General features: G+C 37.9%; 1 protein-coding gene across 2 annotated transcripts in view; it reads right to left on the bottom strand.

The window, feature by feature from the left end:
- MAPK10 (mitogen-activated protein kinase 10) overlaps window positions 1-21,527 on the bottom strand; it is a 248,796-nt gene that overhangs the window by 108,391 nt on the left and 118,878 nt on the right. For both annotated transcript variants that reach the window (XM_087826697.1, XM_087826692.1), the window contains exon 4: window positions 9,088-9,257. In XM_087826697.1, coding sequence (XP_087682823.1) covers window positions 9,088-9,209 — 122 coding nt within the window. In that variant the 5' untranslated portion in view covers window positions 9,210-9,257. The remainder of the gene's footprint in view (window positions 1-9,087; window positions 9,258-21,527) is intronic.

Raw genomic sequence — 21,527 nt, 5'->3', positions numbered from 1 at the left:
AAAATAAACCAGCGGATTAACAATTTAGGGGTTCGGTGGTAGCCCTCTCCGTAGCATCCTACCTTATCAGAGGGGTAATGGTAATAGAATTGGGACTATCTGTGAAATGAGAATTCAGATAGTATGTGGAGGCACTAAACACAGACTTTATCCAGAAGTTTGATGATGAAGAAAGTGTGTCAGAGAGGTATTTTGAGGAACAGGCACAGTCTAAATAACTTTTTTTTTACATAAGAATTTGGTGGGAGGTCTTCTATAAGCAGAGGAGAAGACACTACTGGGGGAGAAGAGATAGTTGATGCAAAATACTGGACAGAACAACTGGCAGGGCCCCAGGCGAAGGGGATGGAATTAAGAACACAGGTGGGTGGCCAGCCTCGGGGAGCCCCTCATGGAGGAACTAACTGGGCAAAGACTATAAATGACAGAGTTAGGAGGCTGAAGAGGAACCTGAGAGCTCACATGCCCGAGGCCATCTGTTTTCTCTAGGAAGTAGAAGGTAAGGTCTTATGCAAGGAACTGGGCTGGCGAGGTGGAACTGGGAGCTTGCAAGGAAGGTTGTAAAAGGATTGTAACAGGCTCCCTGGAGCTGATGAAACACATAAGTAAAAGGATTGCTAAGCAGCGACGAGGGCCCAGCTGAGGCTGAAGCTCATAAACTTCTAATGGAGGAAATCAGCATGATGATGTGATTTCTCCAGCTGGGCTCCGCTTCCAGCAGGAGCGGAGAAAACAGCCAGTCGGGCTGATTCCAACGAGGATTTGAAAATCGGGCTAAAGAGGACAGAGGTAAGAAAATAGAGAGCATCTGAGGCTGTCTTTGTGATCATTTGCATGGTTCCAGGCCAAAGGGGAAAACAGTGAATCCAGCAGCAGGACCGGCTCAGAGGACACGGAGGCCGTGAAGCACTGGGGTTCATACAGAGACACACAGAGAGAAAGGATGTGGGGAAAGGGACAATGTCAAAGGGGCAACAATTTTATAATTTTCCTCTGCTCCCTGATTCTTTCCATTTTCTTAGGTGCCTTAAACCTCCATGCCAGCAAACTGACATCTTAATTTACTAGATTTTCTCTATATTAGTTATTCTCCAACTTGTATTTTTGCTACTTAAATTGAGTCTCTCTCATTGGTCACCTGAAATTAAATTTCATTCATTATCACCTGCTAGCCCCTCTGGTGTGGGTGTGTGAATTAAGAAAAGGCAGCTTCTCTGGGTAAAGAGGACCCCAGGGCATATTGCTGGGTGGGTGAGGGGCAGGCTGGAGTCCAGACCCCACCTGCTCCCTCATTCACATGCCCTTGTGCAGGGCACACATTCCCCAACCATATTTCCCATCATGGGTGAACCCAAAGAAAAAATTTCAAAATGTATTTGGTGTTGTAGCTCCCTGGATTAGGAGTAAAAATTTAGATTTACATGAATAAACATATTAAAATCTTCTGTCGAAAACATTTTTAATGATAAAAGTAAAGGTGAATATAAATAAGGAAGAACATAGCTAAGAGAATTCTGAAGCATATGTCTTTAAATAAAAGAAACACCATGTCAAATAAAGTGGCTACAGTCCCTCTCTGATGGTGATTTAGACTCCTGCACATACAGAGAAGCTTAAAATGCAGTGTTCAATGCTGGATTCATAACTTAGGACACGTAAAGTGATTCTCACTTGACAAGGCCATATATTTTAAATAAACTTAATGAATCCAGAAATAGAGAGTGGAACAAGGGAATGATAGGACTGTCACTCGAACTTCCAAACCAAAAGATGTCTTCCTTTGTCCTCAGCTCTCATATTTAAATTCATGATTAGTAAGACAGCTCAGACTCTATAAACAGAATATGATGTTGTAATGGGCCAGAAGCATGACTCTATAGACAAAGGGGCCAAGTACCTTCCTTCTGAGCTTTATAAAACACTCCTCTGAGCCTTGCTTTTTTTAACTACAATATTTATAACACCTACCTGCTTCCTTCTTTTGTTTCATGGGTGTGCTTTTAAAAGCCACATTATCTACAGATAGAATGGACAGGTCTCTTAGAGCAGTAAATGAAAATCGTTTCTGGAATCAGGAATTGCCATCTGTTATTTAGCATAATTAAATTTGATTGAAGACATTGCCTACTTCCAGGGAGGAATGTTGGCTTTTCCAAGATGTACTGAATAGTGCAGGATTAAGTCTTTAGTTATTTATATTTGTATTATAAGTTATTTTAAAATATATAACCATGGATACACTTTAATCTTAACAATTAGGAGTTATGCATCTGGCAAAATAGTACATGGACTATAAATTAATTTTATTTTTTGCAGTGAAAATATTTATTTATGCCCTAGAAAACAGGTCCTAGAAGAAATGTCTCACTTAACCATTTACTCTTTGGGATTGAAGTAGAAACAAAAAATAAACAATGTGTTATTAATTATTTCTCCTGGTAAAGACATTAGATTTTATATCAATAAATGACTTACAGAGAAGGCTCAATCATCTGTAAGTGAATAATTTTATATGGAAATTTAAAGGACCACTTTCCCCTCTGTGAGAAAAAAAAAAAGCTTCTGGGCTACAAACTCTTACTGTCAATTTCTACTACAGTGATGTAAGTTAATTACAAATTTACTGAAGAATGACAGAATTCAGAATAAATGTCCATAATACCTTCCAAGATCAAATATAATTTTGAGGGTTATGTAATCCAACCTCTTCAGCATCAGCTATTACAATGACAATTACATATTTATAAATATGAACACATATATCCTTTATGGTTAACACACAGAAATAAGGATTTTATATAATTTTGCTTTTTCCAATAAGCATATTGCCATCAAACTTCTACTCATGGTTTCTCAAAATACCACATTTTCTCTATGAAGGAAAACAAGTGATATTATTTACAAGTCTTACTCATCAATCAAAAAATATGGTAAATAAGTATTTGGAGCCTGTGCTATGCTATGCAAAGCAGCCAAGAACAGCAAAATGTGGAAAAAAGATACGAGTCTTATTCTGTCCTATTGCACTGAACCATTACCACCTCAAACCTCTTAGCAATATAAAAGACAATATTTGAAGCTCAATGCTCCTTATCTCAAGAAGGTCGAAATTAAGTATCTAAATTATAATATTAATGGAAAATAAAGGGATACAAAATGTGCTGATACTGCAGATGTGGGTCAAAGGGTAATGTTTCTGCTGGTCAGGGGCTAAATGGAAATATGTGATTAAGATGCATCATTTAGCATAACGGCTCATTAGGAACTCTAAGAAGAGAATATGCCTTAGGCTCATGAGTGATGTTTCCAGAACAAAATAAAATCATCATTCTGGACTCATTGATCAAGTCTCTTTTGTGTTACCCAGGACATCTGGTGCTTTGAGAAACCTTCTGGATGATTTTACCTCTCTCTCTTCATACCATCAACCTCATAACCATAAAATATTTCCATCCAAATTCTGTACTTAAAGATGACTATTTGGGTCTATGCAGCCATGTTGCAAATTTTAAAACTAATGTTTAAAAGTTTTTTTGTAAATAATCTTGGTTAACTGACCCTCATATTGAAAGATAGGAATGAAAAGGTTAGAATGCTTCTTTGCCAGACTCCCTTATGGAGTATTACTAAAGTCATTTTTTAAATCTCATATTTTAATGGTAATATAAAATATGCCCAATCTGATAATAAAGCAACTGTTAAACTCAGGCTTCTTCCAGGGTTGCAAAGAGGGTGGGGCAAAAGTAGAATTATAGTTGTTTGTATAGTAAATAATACAATAACTAATAATAATAATACGAGAATAAACTTTTTCGTACTCACAGCTGTAAACCTACTTTTGCTACACCCTATATGTTAACCTTTTGCAATTTTCCATTGGTAGAAAACAACAACATTAAGGCACCCTCTTTGAACCTACTAAAAGGCATGATAGTATCAGATTTACAAAGCGATGCCATGCATCTAGTTTGTTTTATACCTTTTGTGTTCTGTGAGATACTGATATTATCTGCATTTTACAGATAAATAAACTGAGATTCTGAGAGATTGAAAGTTAAATACTTTCGCTAATAAAGCACAATAGCAAATTTAATTATTTTGAGATATAAGTGTATTTTTAAATATAATGGCTTGAACATGATAATATAAGGTACTTAAAGTATCTGTAATTAAATAAATGATCTTTAAGTGTGCAAATATTTTACATAATTCAGAGACTACTTAGTTTCCCTCCTAATCATAATCACCAATAAATAGATATTGAACATCTTTTCATCATGTACCTTAACATGGCCAAGTTTCAGTCTTCTCTGTCCTAGTATGTATTTACAGATATTCCCTAGCCTTTGCCGCCCATTGTGTAAATGTGCCATTAGTTCAACGGTGATTAAGTCAGAGTGTAGATGGAGTAGCTCCAATTTTTCATCACTAAAATGAGAAAAGCTGCTAAAAGCATCAGTGAGTCAATAGTGTCTTTTTGAAAAATAAATAAATAAAATGAACACATTGAAAAGGGAGGACTTTCAAGAAACCATTTTCCTTTCCAACACACATAGAGGCCATTATTTATTATTTGAAAATTATTCCACAAATAGTGATTGCTCTACTAATGTTACTTGATTTGGCATTATTACCAGTAATTTTTTTGAGCATTTGAAGAAATTCAGGAATTTTTTTTTGGGGGGGGGGTTGGCTTTTGGTTCTATAACTTTGTTATATTTGTTCTGTATTTTGACTAGAGCTCTAGCCTATCCACAGTAATTCTACCTATTACTACTAAGTTGAAGTAGGAAATCAAAAAGCAAATTGTATTCCACAATTAAAATAACAAAAACAAACCACAAAGAAAGCCCCTTTTCCTTCTATACTCCTCCTATTGAAGGCATGGGCGACCTAGCCCTTCAGTCAACAGCTAAGATTCCTTCAGGAATGGTTTTCACTATTTGCCTTATTATGTTATCAGTACCCTTGAAGAGACTCTACTCTCATGGATATGGCAACCACCACTCCCCCAAATCCCTTACCTGTTAGGCATGTACTAAGTCACATCTATTTCTTTTCATCACTTAAAATTCTATTTGGGAGTAAACAAGGCTTAAACACATATGTATCTGTACACATGTGCTAAGATAATATAGCTGCAGTATTAGATGCTGATCCAAGGAAGGGCCCACTAGATACAATGCTGTAGCGAACTTAGTTTCCTGTACCACAGTGTTGCTTAGGAAATGTTTCTATTCCTGTCCTTCAGTGTAGAGCTCCCTCTCTCTCTCTCTCTCTCTCTCTCTCTCTCTCTCTCACACGCACACACACACACACACCCCCCAAAAATTCTAGACTTCCTTTCAGTCTATCTAAATCTTAACTTCACCAGGCTATGAGGACATTACTAGACAGGCTCACTATACCCACCATTTCCACTTATCAAAGGAAGATGCAATAAGAATATGTGAACACCCAAGATTTGGCTGAACCTGCTTGGCAATTTAAATCTTAGATTATCTGCATAGGATCTTGTTGCTGTAGACCAGCAATTTGCAACCTTTTCCATCTCATGGCACACATAAACTAATTACTGTTTCTGTGGCACACCAAAAATATATTTTTTGCCAATATGACCAAAAAAAAGTATAATTTTGATACATTCACACCAGATGGCTACCACTATGTTAGCTGTTGTTATTTTTTTTACTTCACAGTCTAAGGGGAAAGGATCAGTGCCCCTGACTAAATGGTCAGGTATTGCATGTTTGAAAAATTATTGTGGCTCACTGGTTGAAAATAGCTGGTATAGATTACTAATTAAAGGACATTCACAAAAAATAATTTTTCAAATTTTTGTGAAAAACAAGACAATACATATCCTACATACATAAAAAATGTATGTTATATAGCATATATATTCAATTAAGCACATATATTCAATATCCATTGGATTAGTATGTATATATATATTACATCTTCCAACAGAAGGCTGTTTTGTCTACATTGAAAATATGTTTTTTAGTGTAGCTACCTTCATTAATTATCTTAGTTACATCTTCTAGATACCTGCAGCTTCTATGTCAGCACTTGCTAAATAACCCCAGACACTACCAGTTTCCAATTTCTTCCAGGCACTATACTCAGGACTGTACGAGACATTCAAAATATTATGCAAACCAGACAGTTTTTGTGAAGAGAGGAAAGGTCTGTGGATTTCAGGAGCATGTCTGGAAATGGATGTGTATTTGGTGTGAGAAAGGTAGATGAACTCATTGTTGACAAAAGCAGAGAGAGGAAGTTAAATTAAAGGCAGGTTGACAGATAGGACAAATTAATATGAGAATAGGCCTACAAGAGAAATAGTACATAACAGACCCAAGTTACGGTAATTAAACAAAAACAGCTCAAGGCCAGACTGAGGCGGAGGGACAAGAAGGAGAAAGGAGCACTGGAACTGCGGTGTCTGTCCCCAGAGAGCGGAGAGTTAAAGACAAGGGACAGAAATCTCCATCCCCTTCATCTCTGCCTTTCCTAGCTTCATTTCCCTCAGCTATACACAAAAAGACTAGTAATAATTTCTGAAAACTCTAAAGCTAACATTTTGAAATGCAGGTGTCCCTTTAAAATTTGTCAAAAATGTGTTGATAAATTTGTTTTAAAGTGGGATTAAAATTTTTACTCAAGGACATTTAATTATTAAAATATATTTTCTGTTACTATGCCCAAGACTAGGATGATTCCCATTCTGTACAAGGAGACACAGAGGTCCCAAATGTCCTATAAAACATACTATAAAATTTTTAATGATAGAGTTTCAAATCTTTCTGGGACAATCTGTTAACTTTTTGAGCAAAATTCTGCTTTAGATCTATTTTTGAATCATTAAGAGCTATCAGTTTCCTTTCACTGGCAGTCCTCATTTTTTGGTGGGCGTTTTAATATAAGGAAAATGAAACAATCCCAGTAAGTATCTGAGCATTTTAACTGAGAACCTTATGAAAACTTTTTGTTGTTCTACAATTTTCCATTGAAAAAGGCAGCCAGTAACCACTCTGTATTTTCCTCTCCTATCTCTCCTCTTTTATAGCAATTTTTGGTTTTGTTTTATTTTCTATTTCATTTTGAAAGTCTTTTATTTTCAAAAGGGAAGATTTGGCCCATTGTTAAAAATATTAAAATATTCCAACTTCCAAGCTGCAAGAACAAATACTGATTGACATTAGAAAAGATTGAAATTTACTAGGTAAGTTTCCAAAAAAGATTTGGCATGTTTGATAAGTGAGGTTTAAATGGAGTGAAGGGCTGAGTAAGTGCACCAACCCTGCACTTCTTCTGCCATTTGCATCAACTAAGCATTCAGAGTAAACTTAAAACCAGTTGTCAAAATGAAGTTAAACTAAAACTTATGTCCACACAAACTTATGTCTACATGGATGTTTAAAGGGCCTTTATTCATAATTGCCAACAACTTGGAAGCAACCAAGAAGTCCTAAAGCAGGTGAATGAGTAAGTAAACTGTGGTACACCCAGACAATGGAATATTAGGCAATTCTAAAAAGAAATAAGCTATCAAGTCATGAAACGACATGGAGGAACTTTAAGTGTATATTACTAAGTGAAAGAAGCCAATATGAAAAGGCTGTATACTGTTTGATTCCACCTCAAACACATTCTAGAAAAGGTAAAACTTGGAAACAATAAAAAGACCAATGGTTGCCAGAGGCTGGAAGGAGTGGAGGAACAGGGAGAATTTTTAGGACAGTAGAAATACTCTGTATAATACCGTAATAATGAACACATGTCATTTTATACTTGTTCAAACCCATAGAATATACAACACCAAGAGTGAATCCTAATGTAAACTATGGGCTTTGGTGATTATGATGTGTCAGTGTAGGTTTATCAATTGTAATAAATGTACCACTTTGGTGGGGATGTTGATAATGCAGGAATCCATGCGTGCAAATTCTCTGTCCCTTCCTCTCCACTTGTTGTGAACCTAAAACTGCTCAAAAAATAAAGTCTTCTCATCCCGGAAAAGTGTGTATGTTTTTAAATGAACAGTACTACTATAGCAGTAATTTATACAACAAATAAAAATACTGGCATAAGTAAATATCTTTTATAAATGTAAGTATATGTCTTTATAATGCATGTCCTAAATTTGTACTTAAAAGTGCAAGCCATCAGATTGAAAATTATTAGACTAATAAGTTCATACTAAATATATGTAATTGCTACACTAGTTAGAACTATCTAAAAGAAATGCTTATCAATCTGATAACAGGGAGATTAGATCTTGATTTGTCATCATTTCAATTGCCCACTGAAAAATGCCATAAAAGAATGGTTACCAAAGATCAAAGAATCTTTCCATTTTGGAAACATTCAGCAAATATTTTTAAAATATCACTTTTTAAATAGATAACTGAACTTTAAACATTGAACTTTAAAAATCACAGGAACATTTGCGATATCACTTTAGAATTTAGGGAGTTTTATTTGCTAGTTATCTTAACACATATCCCCTCATTTCTTGTTAAGAAAACATTCAAATAAAATTTTCTGAGTGTACTAATAACAGTAAAACCTCTGGTTCTCTGAGTATTGTTTATTTTATGGCTGTTGTGTAATGAATATTTTTTGAAATCACAGAAAGTAGTCACAATAAAGTTATAGATATTGTTAGCAAATGGGGAACGAATTACAAATAATGCTCATATTTTTATTTTTCTTCAGTAGCATGTATTTTTTTCCTCCCAGTCATGCAATTTATTTGTTTTTTTGTTTGTTTGTGTGTGTGTGTATGTACTGTGTTTCCTTTAAAAATATAAGTTAAGCCCTGGCTGGTGTGGCTCAGTTGGTTGGAGTGTCCTCCCGTACACCAAAAGGTCACAGGTTCGATTCCTGGTCAGGGCACATGTCCAGGTTGTGGGTTAGATCCCCTGTCATGGTAAATACGGGAGGCAACCAATCAATGTTTCTCTCTCACATCGATGTTTCTCTCTTTCTCCCTCTCCCTTCCTCTCTCTCTCAAATCAATAAGAACATGTCCTCGGTGAGGAATAAAAAATATATATCTGTTAAATCCATTCCACTTACCAAACTATTCCCTGAGCCCCAGAGCCAATAGGCTTTAGATTCTGGTAGCGCTTGAGAACTGTGAAGGTTGAGTCTCCCACTTCCACACTGTAGAACTGGTTGTCAACTTTGCTTTTGCTCATGTTGTAATGTTTGGCAATATATGACACATCCACTTGTTTATCGAATCCCTGTGGGGGAAAAATACACACAACCAACACATGAGACAAGTGAATGACCAGAATGATAATGAGATGCAGGGAAACCTGTTATTTTAATGATTACTAATACTTATTCATCTATCGTCATTTTATAAACCTGTATTTGACATAGGAAAATGATGTATTCATTCATGCAAGATCACCTGGAGTAAAAGAGTTACGAAAAAATGGCAAAAAAATTATTTTCGATGTTAAAAGTATATATAATAAAATAATATCAGATTAGATCTGCACTACCTTTTTCTGAAATGTTTTATTAAACCATTTAATTATTTATGGAGCAAACACCTACTGAACATATACTGGTCCCAGAGACTCTGCTAGATACTTCAGAGGCGAGGCCTGCTCTTCCATTATAACAGCCATGAGAGGAAGGGTAAAAGGTGGTATCTACATCCCTTTCTCAGAGAGAACTGAGGCACAAAATAATGTGCCGCTTTAGTTTTTAATTAGGTAAGTTTGGATTAAATAGTATTGATGCCATTCATTCTCAATAATACCAAAAAATGCTATTATCCTGCTCCTGTTAAATGCTCAACAATTTTAGTCCAAATTAACATGATTTTAAAATGCTATGTGACGGAGAGAGGAAACAAGCTGGCGGAGTAGGGAACAGCTGCACCCGCCGCCTCCCGCAACCACATCAAAATCACAACTAAAATCCAGAACCACCATCGCTCAGAGCCTCCTGAGATCTGGCTGCACAGAAGCCCCACAACCAGGGAGCTGAAGGAGCATCGAGACCAGGAGGAGGGGCGCAGACGTGGGGGATTGAGAGACAGCCGCAGGCCCACACCCGGTGCGGCGGGTTAAACCTGGGGAGACATCTCAGTGGCGGCGGTTTCTCGGAGGAGTGAGGGGTCCCAGCCCCACAGCAGGGCCCCAGCCCAGGGCTCCAGGGCCGGGAAGAGACGTCCCCACAACTCGGGGCTGTGAAACCAGCGGGGACTGTCGCTGAGGGTCGCGGAGGCTGCGGGAGCCCCAGCAGCTCCTCTAAAGGGCCCGGCACGGACTCACCCGGACGCTCCCTCTGAGCCCAGCGCCGGGCAGCAGCCTGAAAGGACCCGGGACACTCGGGAGGAACTAACCTGCCTGAGATCCGGGCGAGAGGCAGAGGGGCGGCTTCCTCCCAGGCAGAAGGGCTGGCGGAGGCCATGGCTCCTGTGGCGAGTCCTCCCCGCACAGCCGGCAGGCAGGCGCCATGTTTGAATCGCCAGCGCCTGACTCTCACCTTTGGCCCCGCCCCGTGATTCCCGGAGGCCCCGCCCCTCCCCACCTGCAGCTCATCCAGGCCATTTCCAGGGGCTTTTCTGTGCAAGTGGCCTCTTGAGCCTCATGCTTAGGACTTTCCTAAAATCTCTCAAACAAGCAGCAGCAGGCCCCACATGGCTTGATAAGTGGCCCAGGCCTGGCACTAGCGGCAGCTGCATTGGCTCATAGCTGGGCCTCTCCTGGGCACCTCCAAGCCCAGCACAAGTAGCAGCCAACTACGGTTTGCTGTGTAGCTCATGCTGGGTGGCCCTGGGCAGGGCACTGGCAGAGGCTGACTTTGCATCTCCTGAGAGGCCCCAGAAACAATGCACCTAGTGGTCAGGCTCAACCACGCTGGATTACAACCCCACCACATCCACAAGTGATACTCAAGGGGTGCACTTGGTGAACACCAAAGCCCCACTGAAGTAAATCCTGATCCATAGGGGTGTCTCCAGCACAGCAGCTCTTTGGCTGTAGCTGCAGCTGGTCCTCACAGCTGATTGGCCGGGGGGTCAATTCCTTCCAGTGATGCCAACAGCAACCAAGGCTCAACTACAACAGGACAGTGCACACAGCCCACACAGGGGAGCACCTAGAAGGCCCAGCTCAGGTGACTGGGAGGCTGAGCCACTGGACCCTACAGGACACCTACTACACAAAGCCACTCTACAAATTCCAGGAGACATAGCAGCTCTACCAAATAGATAGAAACAAACACCTGGAAGCAGCCAAAATGTGGAGGCAAAGAAACATGTCACAAAGGAAAGAAAAGAAGAAATCTCTAGAAGAGGAACTAAATGAAATAGATCCAAGCAAGCTAACAGATAGGGAGTTCAAAATTTTGTTTATAAGGATGTTTAAGCAGTCTATTAGGGAAATAACTGAGAAAATCGATAACATAATAAAGTACCAATTTGAAATGAAGGCTACAGGAACTGAAATGAAGAATAATTTACAGGGAGTCAACAGTAGAGCAGAGGACGCTGAGAATCAAATCAGCAATTTGGAACATGAGGAAACAAAAAACACCCAACCAGAAGAGCAAAAAGAAAAAAGAATCCAGAAATATGAAAATAGCATAAGGAGCCTCTGGGACAACTTCAAGAGGCCCAACATTCGTATTATTGGGGTGCCAGAAAGGGAAGAAAGAGACCAAGAAATTGAAAACCTATTTGAAAAAATAATTAACTTCCCCTACCTAGGGAAAGAAATAGACTTACAAGTCCAGGATGCACAGAGGGTTCCAAACAAGAGGAACCCAAGAAGCCCACAGCAAGACACATCATAATTAAAATGCCAAAGGTTAAAGACAAAGAGAGAATCTTAAAAGCAGCAAGAGAAAAGCAGTTAGTTACCTACAAGGGAGCACCCATACGACTGTCAGCTGATTTCTCAACAGAAACCTTGTAGGCCAGAAGGGAGTGGCAAGAAATATTCAAAGTGTTGAAAAACAGAGAACTACAACCAAGATTGCTCTACCCAGCAAAGCTGTCATTTAGAATTGAAGGTCAGATAAAGAGCTTCACAGATAAGAAAAAGCTAAAGGAGTTCATCACCACCAGACCAGCACTACGGGAAAAGTTGAAGGGTCTTCTTTAAGAAGAAGCTAATGAACAAAAGAATCTGACAAACTAAATAGATCCAGAGACACTGACACTTGCAACAGATGATCATATTTTAGAGGAAAGAGGGAAGGAGGGTGGGAAGAGATTAACCAAAGAAGTTATATGCATATATGCATAACCCATGGACACAGTCAATAACGGGGTGAAGGCCTGGGGAGGAGGTGGGAGCGAAGTGGAGGGGGTCAATTGGGGGGAAAAATAGGACACCTGTAATACTCTCAGCAATAAAGATAAATTTAAAAAATAAAATAAAATGCTATATGACAACTTTTTATTCTTTGTAAGCTTAGATATTAAATATCTCAATTGTTGTATCTTTTGTTTATCTTTAAGAGAATTCTTCTGTGAATTAAATTTACCAATTGAGAGATCTCCTTGAAATTTTAAATCATGATTTATGAATATATATTATGTAGCTTATCCATTATCCCGGATTATTGTTTACTCAGAAATGACCATATGTTGTACTTTATGATATTAAGTAGTAAGGATTCTATAGCTAGAGGGAATCTTACAGAATATTTCCTAAGCCTGAGGCACATATGCATGAATGTCTATCTTGTAGTCATCCCCTCTCCTCCTTGTCGATTCTGTTCAGGTTTTGAGCACTTGCATGTTCTGTGATTTCTCCCCAATCCCAGAAATTGAAAATTGAATGGTCTAAAGCATTGGTTCTCATTAGAAATGGCATAACCCTTAGCAGGCATTTCGGAGATCTGTGGCATCTTTTTATGTGCCATGTAATAGGAGATGTGGCTTATATTTAGTTGGTTTAGTGAACAATGCTGGATGTTTTACAATGAGTGGGACATTAACCTCACCTAGAAACTTGTTCAAAAAGATCCTTAATAGTCTCAGCAATCTTGAGAAAGAAGAACAAAGTTGGAGAGATCACACTACCTGGTATCAAACTATACAAGACCATTGTAATCAAAACAGCCTGGTACTGGCATAAGAACAGGCACATGGATCAATGGAACAGAACAGAGAGTCCAGAAATCAACTGATGCCTGTATGGTCAATTAATACTTGACAAAGGAGACAAGAACATACAATGGAGTAAAGACAGTCTCTCCAATAAATGGTGCTGGGAAAATTGGACAGGTACATGCAAAGAAAATGAAACTAGACCACCGATTTACACCATACACAAGAATAAACTCAAAATGGATAAGAGACTTAAATGTAAGTCACAAAACCATAAAAATCATAGAAGTAAGCATAGGCAGCAAAATCTCAGACATCTCTCATAGCAATATCTCATAGGAAAGGGAAACAAAGGGAAACAAAGGAAAAAATAAACAAATGGGACTACATCAGACTAAAAAGCTTCTGCACAGCAAAAGAAACCATCAACAAGGTGAAAAGGGAACAGACTGAATGAGAGAACATATTTGTCAATGATATACCTGATAAGGGGTTAATATCCAAAATATATAAGGAACTTATACAACTTAACAAGAGGAAGACAAACAATCCAATTAAAAAATGGGCAAAGGACTGGAATAGACACTTCTCCAAAGAGGACATACAAATGGCCAATAGACATATGAAAAGATGCTCAGTGTCACTAATCATCAGAGAGATGCAAATTAAAACCACAATAAGATAGCACTTCACACCTGTAAGAATGGCTGCCACCAACAAGTCAACAAATGACATGTGCTGGGGGGGGGGGGAGAAAAAGGGACCCTTGTGCACTGGTGTAGCCATTGTGGAAAATGGTATGGAGTTTCCTCAAAAAATTTAAAATGAAATGGTCTTTTGTCTCAGTGATCCCACTTCTAGGAATATATCCTAAGAACCCCGAAACACTGAATCAAAGGAATACATGCACCCCAACATTCATAGCAGAATTATTTACAATAGTCAAAATCTGTAAAGAACCCAAGTATCCATCAGTAGATGCGTGGATTAGAAAGCTGTGGCACATTTACATAATGGAATACTATGTGGCCATAAAAAAGAAGAAACTCTTAGCTTTTGTGACAGTATGGATAGACCTGGGGATTATTATGCTAAGCGAAATAAGCCAGTCAGAGAAAGACAAGAACCATATGATTTCACTTATATGTGGAATCTAATGAACAAAATAAACTGAAGAACAAAATAGAAACAGAGGCATGGATACATGGAGCAGACTGACAGCTGTCAGAGGGGAGAAATTAGCCAAAGAACATATGGATGAAAGAAGGGAAGGGATTAGCAAAAACATATATGCCTGACACATAGATATAGACAACAGTGTGGTGATGGCCAGAGGGAAGGGGAGCAAGGGTGCTGGGTGGAGTGGGGCAAAGGGTCGGGGAGGAGGGGGTGGAATGGGGACACTGTAATAGTGCCAACAATAAAAATAAAGTTTAAAAAAAAAATGCAAATGCTCACTCCAACCTCACACCTACTGAATCAATAACTCTGAGAGACGGGGCCCAACAACCTGTTTTCATAAGCCCTCTAAGTATTCTGATGCATGTTGAGAGCCACTCACTGGAGGGGTTTGCCCCTGAAGATTATAAAACAGATCATACAGTTCTGCCTGAGATATTAAGAAAGAAAAACACTTATTATGCAGCAGAAATAATATTGCTGCATCTGCCTCGGAGAACACATTTTGTGTCTCTGTGAACTGCCAGATTCCATTACTCATGGCACACAAACTGGAAACCAGTGTCCTAGTTAGGACAAGGATTACCCCACACCTAACTGCTATAATAGGATAGACCATTGTGTCCTAGCAATTGTTCACACTCCTGAGAAGTCCCCTTGGTTTTCCCCCGTGCATATCTACAACAGGACTTGTCATATAACAGGGAAACTATATATAGACTTGGTGGTAGTTCGGTAAAATGGTTCAAATAATCACAGATCTTATACCAGTAGCAAAACTTTTAGCAACAAGAGAATTCACAGTGAAAAAGACACAAATAAAAGCTATTCAAATGAAATGCCTAATGCCCTGACATATTCCCAGGGATGTGTTTTCCTTTCTCATTGGTGCAATATAGTGCCTGACCAATGTTCTCTCAATTAGCTCATGAAAACAAACATCCCATCATCTCTTTATATTAAGTTTATACTAAAACACTTGGGAAGAATGTCTGAAATTCACAGGTATTCCTCAGGGCTCCTCAAAATGGAAAGTCTCTTTCCAGAGAAGAAATTAATATGTTGATTAAGAGTTAATTACAAAGAAGGAATATTATATTTTAAAAATTATAAATCTATACAGTGGTAACTTTTGAAGCTCAGTATGGTTCAAAATAACTATAGGTTTAGAATAGTCTATTCTATTGATCAAACTATTTTTAAAAATAACTAATTACTTCACTGAATATTAATCTTATATTTAAATCTCAACAATTATTTCTATGTGAATATAACAGAATTTAATAGAATTTTCTTTGCAAAAATTCAAAGCAAACTCATTTCCTCCCCGTGTTCCAAGTACCAAAAAATTTTAAAGCTAAATTAAAAGAAAGCTTTCTGGCCACTGGCCATTTGGTAGGCAGGGTGGAAACCTGTTCTAAATATAATCTGTTATGTGAAAAGACTGCATTTTATCTAGACTTGTAAGAAAGGGCCTTATGCAATGAGTCCCCATCATCAGTTCAGTTGCTAGCTTACAGCTATGCAGTTTTGCAAAGAAAAATGCCCCATATTACTGATCTTATCCTGCAGGTGTCCAAAGCCTTGATTGCATTTTTCTCAAATTTAATAACCTACATTCCACAAGCACTCCCTCCCCATTTCCATTTGTGCATGACTGTCCTATATTACTGCTAGTTAATTTCTGAGCAGAAAATATTGAAGTTTAAGACTTTTTAGAGGTTAAGCTTCCTTGGTTTCTTTTTAATGATATAGCTGAAAACATCACCATGCCTAGATTAGTTCTGCACTTAATAGCTCTGAAACCTTGAACAAGTCATTTTATTCTTTCATTCATTTATTATTTATATTCCGTGTGGTTCCAAAAAGGATTTGTGCAGTTCACCATAAAAGATATAGGAACATTAAAACCATTAAATCCAGTTTTAAGAACAAATGTCAAATAAAAGAGGCTGAAAGATGACAGTTTTACCCAAAGACTTAAGTTATGAATATCTACTTGCCTTGAGCACAAAACTTAGTGTCATGCTTCCAGAAAGCCAAAGGAAAAAATGACAACACTATAATACCACAATGAGTGGTAAGTTTTGATTCATTAATCTCATAAATTTATCAAAGATGTTCAGAGAAAAGGTAAAATCTCTCTAGCACTCAACTTCAGGAAGAATATATTTGGTCTGGCTGGTGTTGTTAAGTGGTTAGAGCATTGGCCTGCTCACAGAAGGGTCAAGGGTTTGATTTCTGACCAAGGGCATGTATCTGTGTTGCAGGTTTGATCCCTGGCCCCGGTCAGTTGGGGCGCATGGGGGAGGCAACCAATTGATATGTCTCTCTCACATCACATCAGAATGTTTCTCTCTCTCTCTCTCTCTCTCCCCCCTTCCCCCTTCCACTCTCTCTAAAAATCAATGAAAAAAATATCCTCAGGTATTAACAAAAACATATTCAATCGTTCTTTCTATAATAAACTTGGAATCAAACAACAGGCAGTAGATACAATATTTTTAAATCAAAGACACAGAAATATGTTTCATATGACTAACATGAAATCGAATCCCTGATAATGACGCACAAAGTGAGAGATTTTACTCAGCCACTGCACTGTACAAGCTGCAGGCCTGCAGGTCCCTGAGAAAGAGTCATTCTGGCATGTGCTCTGAAAGAATCCTGCTCTGCACTCCCTGCTCATAGTGTGTCTACACTATGAGGTCCTTGATGAAAGATCTCCGGTAAAATCCTAATGGAGAGCTAACTCGTGTGGGGAGCAGCTCTTTTAATAATGGGGGGTTTCTTCTCAACCAGAGTTTCTTATTGGAATTAAAGACCCCAGCACACTTACAGTTACAGGTTGCACATTAGTCAGACTGCTTCCTGAGGGGTACCCATAGTTAGTAAGCAATATATCACATGAGTCATACAAAACAAGGAAAGAAAGTAAACCAGTATTGATTGCTTACTTACTAAAGGTGAACTTTGTATTCTGTTACATACTATATTTAATTCTAACAACAGCTGAAAAGGGTGGCATACAAAGCTAGTAGTTGGTTCAAAGTCTTAGCACTACTAATTAGTGGTCCCAATTAATATGAACTTGAAGTTCATCCAACTCCAAGATGTGCTCACTTTTTACTAAACCACTCACTAGTTCAGTAAAGATGTGCTGAATAAATAACTGGTGGAATCGAGTAATAATCAATGCATAGATATCTCCTTGCATAGAAAATGTAAGGAAGCATAAAGCGTTTCTGTGTTATAACCAAAAAGAGGCCCACTGAGCTCAGTTCCTTTACTTCTAGTGCTACTTAAACTTATAATTGTTGATTTATTAATATGAATCCTCTGTGCCTCAGACTTTCAGAAATCAAGAAATCATTTTAAATAGTTGATAACCAACTTGAGCATTAGCAAGCATTTAGAGAGGACAAGTTAATAACTTTTAAATAAATGTTAGGTAAACACTGATTTGTGATTACCAAAATAACCAAAATGCAATGAAATTTATTACTAGTACACTTATAAGATGTTGAGAAACTGACTTGATTTTGATAAGCAAGCAAACAAATTTCTACTTGGGCAGCAGTGTTTTTCTATTAAGCTTTCATTTAACCTCTTTTATTCAAAAAGTATTCACTGAACTTTTACTGAATTAAAGCAGATTTCTGGGCTTGGAAGTCAAGGATGATGATGCATTGGTCCTGCCCCCAGGGTGCCACCACTGAGTGGGGGAGACACAAGCTGGTACAATAATGGTGATGCCCATTAGGACCTATAAACGCTGCAGACACCAGTGGGTATGCCTGAGGTTTCCAGCATGTATTACCTCTCTGTCTATATTCCCTGGTTAAAACCCTGACTCATTTGTTCACTACCGCAGAGTTCCAAAAACAGCACTTTCCACAAAACTTTTTTAAATTCCTAAAGGGAAATTTAACAGCTCCATACTTCCTCGTTCAGTTGAGAAAAGAAGGCTTACCTATTTCTCAAGAGGATCAAGAGGTTTTGCACTTTCAATTCCCTATAGGTCTACGTTTTTGTAAAGGATTCATACCAGAGCAAACTAAAGATTGTCCTTTTGTCTAACACTTCGAAGACAAATTTCTCCCGAGAATGTAACAAGAAACCTCCTGCCTGCAAAAGTTGTTTGATGGAGTTATAAAAACAACAACAAAATTAAAAAGAGTAGTTAAAAAACTTAATGAATCCCATGTTCTTCAAATAATTCAATTAAGAAACAAGGTCAATACTATTGCAGATAATGTGCATATTTGCTGTTGATAAGTAACTATCTGGGCAAGTTTATTTTCTATATTTTCTGTGATTTCTTATTGATAACAGTGAAAAGTTGAAAATACAATATAATTTTTAAAAAGCCACAGATTAAGATTCAAGAGGCATGAAGTCTGGATGCACTTGATCACTAATTAATTGTTGAGAATTACTTAAGGTCTTTGTGCATTCTCTGTGGCAAGAAATGGGGAGCAACCTAACCCTGCTGGTGACCAGATGAAACACTGCAGCACCGCAAGGATCCATGAGGTGCCTCATGAAACAAGAAGCTCTCAAAGAACGCAGTTTGAAGTAAACCCCAGTATATTATTCTGTCTCTAAAAACAAGTTGTTTTCTTTAAACTGCTAGAGTAGTAAATGAGGCAGAGTTATAGAAGAGAGAAAAAATAAATGTTATTATCAAACAAAAATTATGCATGCAAAGTAAATGAAATACTGATTCCCAACAGAAATATTCTGCTTGCTATGATATTTTAATTTTTTTAAGTTATAGAATATGCATGTATATTTTCTAGGTACTGAAAGCTCCTAGTAAGCAAAAAAATTCAAGTCGTTAAGAAAGGTCGTGCTTCACTTCTCTTTATTTCTTTGCTTTAAAAGAGCTCTTATTAGAACTAAACCCTCTGTATCTTTATTCAAATGTTGGGAGCTAATTTAAAAAATAAATTCAACCTATACAAAGACTTTTTGGATTAAAAAATAGCTGACTTTTTAAGACTTTTTTACAATAATTTTTAAAGTTCAGTTTTAATCTTGAAGTGTGTAAAATATAAACTTAGTTGTTCATTTTGTAAGTGTTAATGCCCATCATAAATGGCTAGGATCACAGAGGCTAAGGAAATAGCTCACAGTCATATACCTTGCAAGTGGTAGAGCCCACTTTGTGCAAGAAGACAAAATTCCAACATGTGCTGGTAAATGTTCAACATTTCAGGGGTGGTGGCGGTAGGAAGAAGACTTATTTGTAGCAATTACTTATTTACATAATATAATACTTCTTTTGTGATAGATTTTAACCTACCAACCTGTCATCATTGAACTCAGAGTTGGGAAGAGATGTATATAGCCATCACTTGTGAGCCTGTGTGAGCTGGCTCCAACACACCACTGAAAAATTCCTGCCCACATGAAAAATGCATTCTAGTGGAGAGAGAGAAGCGACATACCCAGCACATGTACAGGGTGTCAGGTACCAAAAAGTATTATGCAGGAGGAAAAGAAAGGCAAGGGAGTTGAGCAGGCTGTGTGGGACAAGAGAGGCAACTTTAAATATGATAGTCCGGAAAAATCTCCCTTAAAAAAAATATGGCATTTGAGCAAAGCCCTGAAGGTGGTGAAGGAGTGGGCCAAGTGGATAATAGAAGAACATTTCAGGGAGGGGTCTCTACTGGCTACATGGTAAATGCTTGGGGATTTATAAGAATTTTGGTTTTTAACATCAGTGAGATGGGAAAACACTGAAAGGTTTTTCTGTTTTGTTTTGTTTTTAGCTAATGCATGACATGATCTCACTTGTATTTTTCAAATATCACTCTCACTGATGTTTTGAGAGCAAACGATTTGGGGGTGAGCTAAGTTGGAAGCTCTTTCAATAATCCAGGCAAGAAGTAATGGTAGCTTGCACCAGAGTGGCAATGGAGAGAATGGTAAGAAGGAGATTCCAGATATTCCTTGAATGTAGAGCCAACAGAATATGCTGACAGATTGGATGTGAAGTGTTGCCCAAAAGATGATTCCAAAGATTTGGTTCTCATCAACTGGAAAGATGAATTCAGCATTTACTGAATTAGAGCAGAGAAATTGTGGAGGAAAGATCAAGGGCTTGGTCTGGAATGTGTGCGGTCTGATTGCATATTAGACATCTAAGCGGAGATGAAGAACATGCAGTTGAATCTACAAGTCTGGTTTCGGGGAAAGGTTTAGGTTGGAGACACAACTGCAGGAGTATTTAAGATATTGGTAATAATTAAAACATTGGGACCCGATGTGAGCACCAGAAGAGTGAATGTAAATTATTTAAAATGGAGTTATCTATTTGACAAACATGTTCCAGCACTGTTTTCAGTGCTCTGTGAGTATTAATTGATTGAATTCTAATAACTGTAGAAGATAGGCAGTATTATTTTCCCCTTTTCACAAATAAGAAAACTGAAGCACAGAGAAGCTGACTAACTTGCCCAAGATTACAAGTAAATGGCTAATAAGTGGTGGATACAATTTCTAGCCAAGGCTGTCCAGACCCAGAGTTCTTGTAGGAGAAGAAAAGTTATCTAAAGACCTTGAGGCCTCAGGCACTACATTTGGTGGCAAATCAGTAAATCCCATTCACAGCACGTAACACATTTTACTTTTCCATAGCAATTCTAACTATGCTCAGGGAGAGTAAATATACCAGTGTTTTGTTTCCCTTTATACTTTTGTATATTTTCTATAATAAGCACATATCAATAGAGTCAAAAAAGGTCGTATTAAAATAATAGGAGCTGCAGAGAAATTTTTTAAACCTTGCTTCAATGGATGCATATCATTCTCTGTTTACAGCACAGTTAAATGAGAAGATACAATAAAAATGATTCCAGACAAACTGACATGAAGTGCTCTGCTTAGGCTATAAATGGACTTATCATAAAATTTATAGCATTTTCCAAAGAACTATTCCTGAAATTATACATTGACAGCAGGCTTAGGTTAGGACTTCCCTAACCATACCTGCAGTAAGCATAGGTGCCTCAAGTGGCCTCTTTCTTAAGAACAGAGTTGATGTGAATACAAGAGAGCAGACTCTTATCTGGTCCACTCACGCTACCAACCATTGTCACCTTCTTACTGTTCGTTATAGCTTAAATTTATTTATTAAATTTGTCATGATTGTTCTTTAGATTTTATTACTAACTACTGGTTAGAACTGGACATCAGCAAACAGCACCATTTGCCTGTTATTATATGTGAGTATTGGAGCTACTCTACT

Source organism: Miniopterus natalensis, chromosome 1 (assembly GCF_054644295.1).
Source record: "Miniopterus natalensis isolate mMinNat1 chromosome 1, mMinNat1.hap1, whole genome shotgun sequence".
Lineage (NCBI taxonomy): Eukaryota > Metazoa > Chordata > Mammalia > Chiroptera > Miniopteridae > Miniopterus > Miniopterus natalensis.
This window is presented reverse-complemented; position numbering and strand designations above follow the sequence as displayed.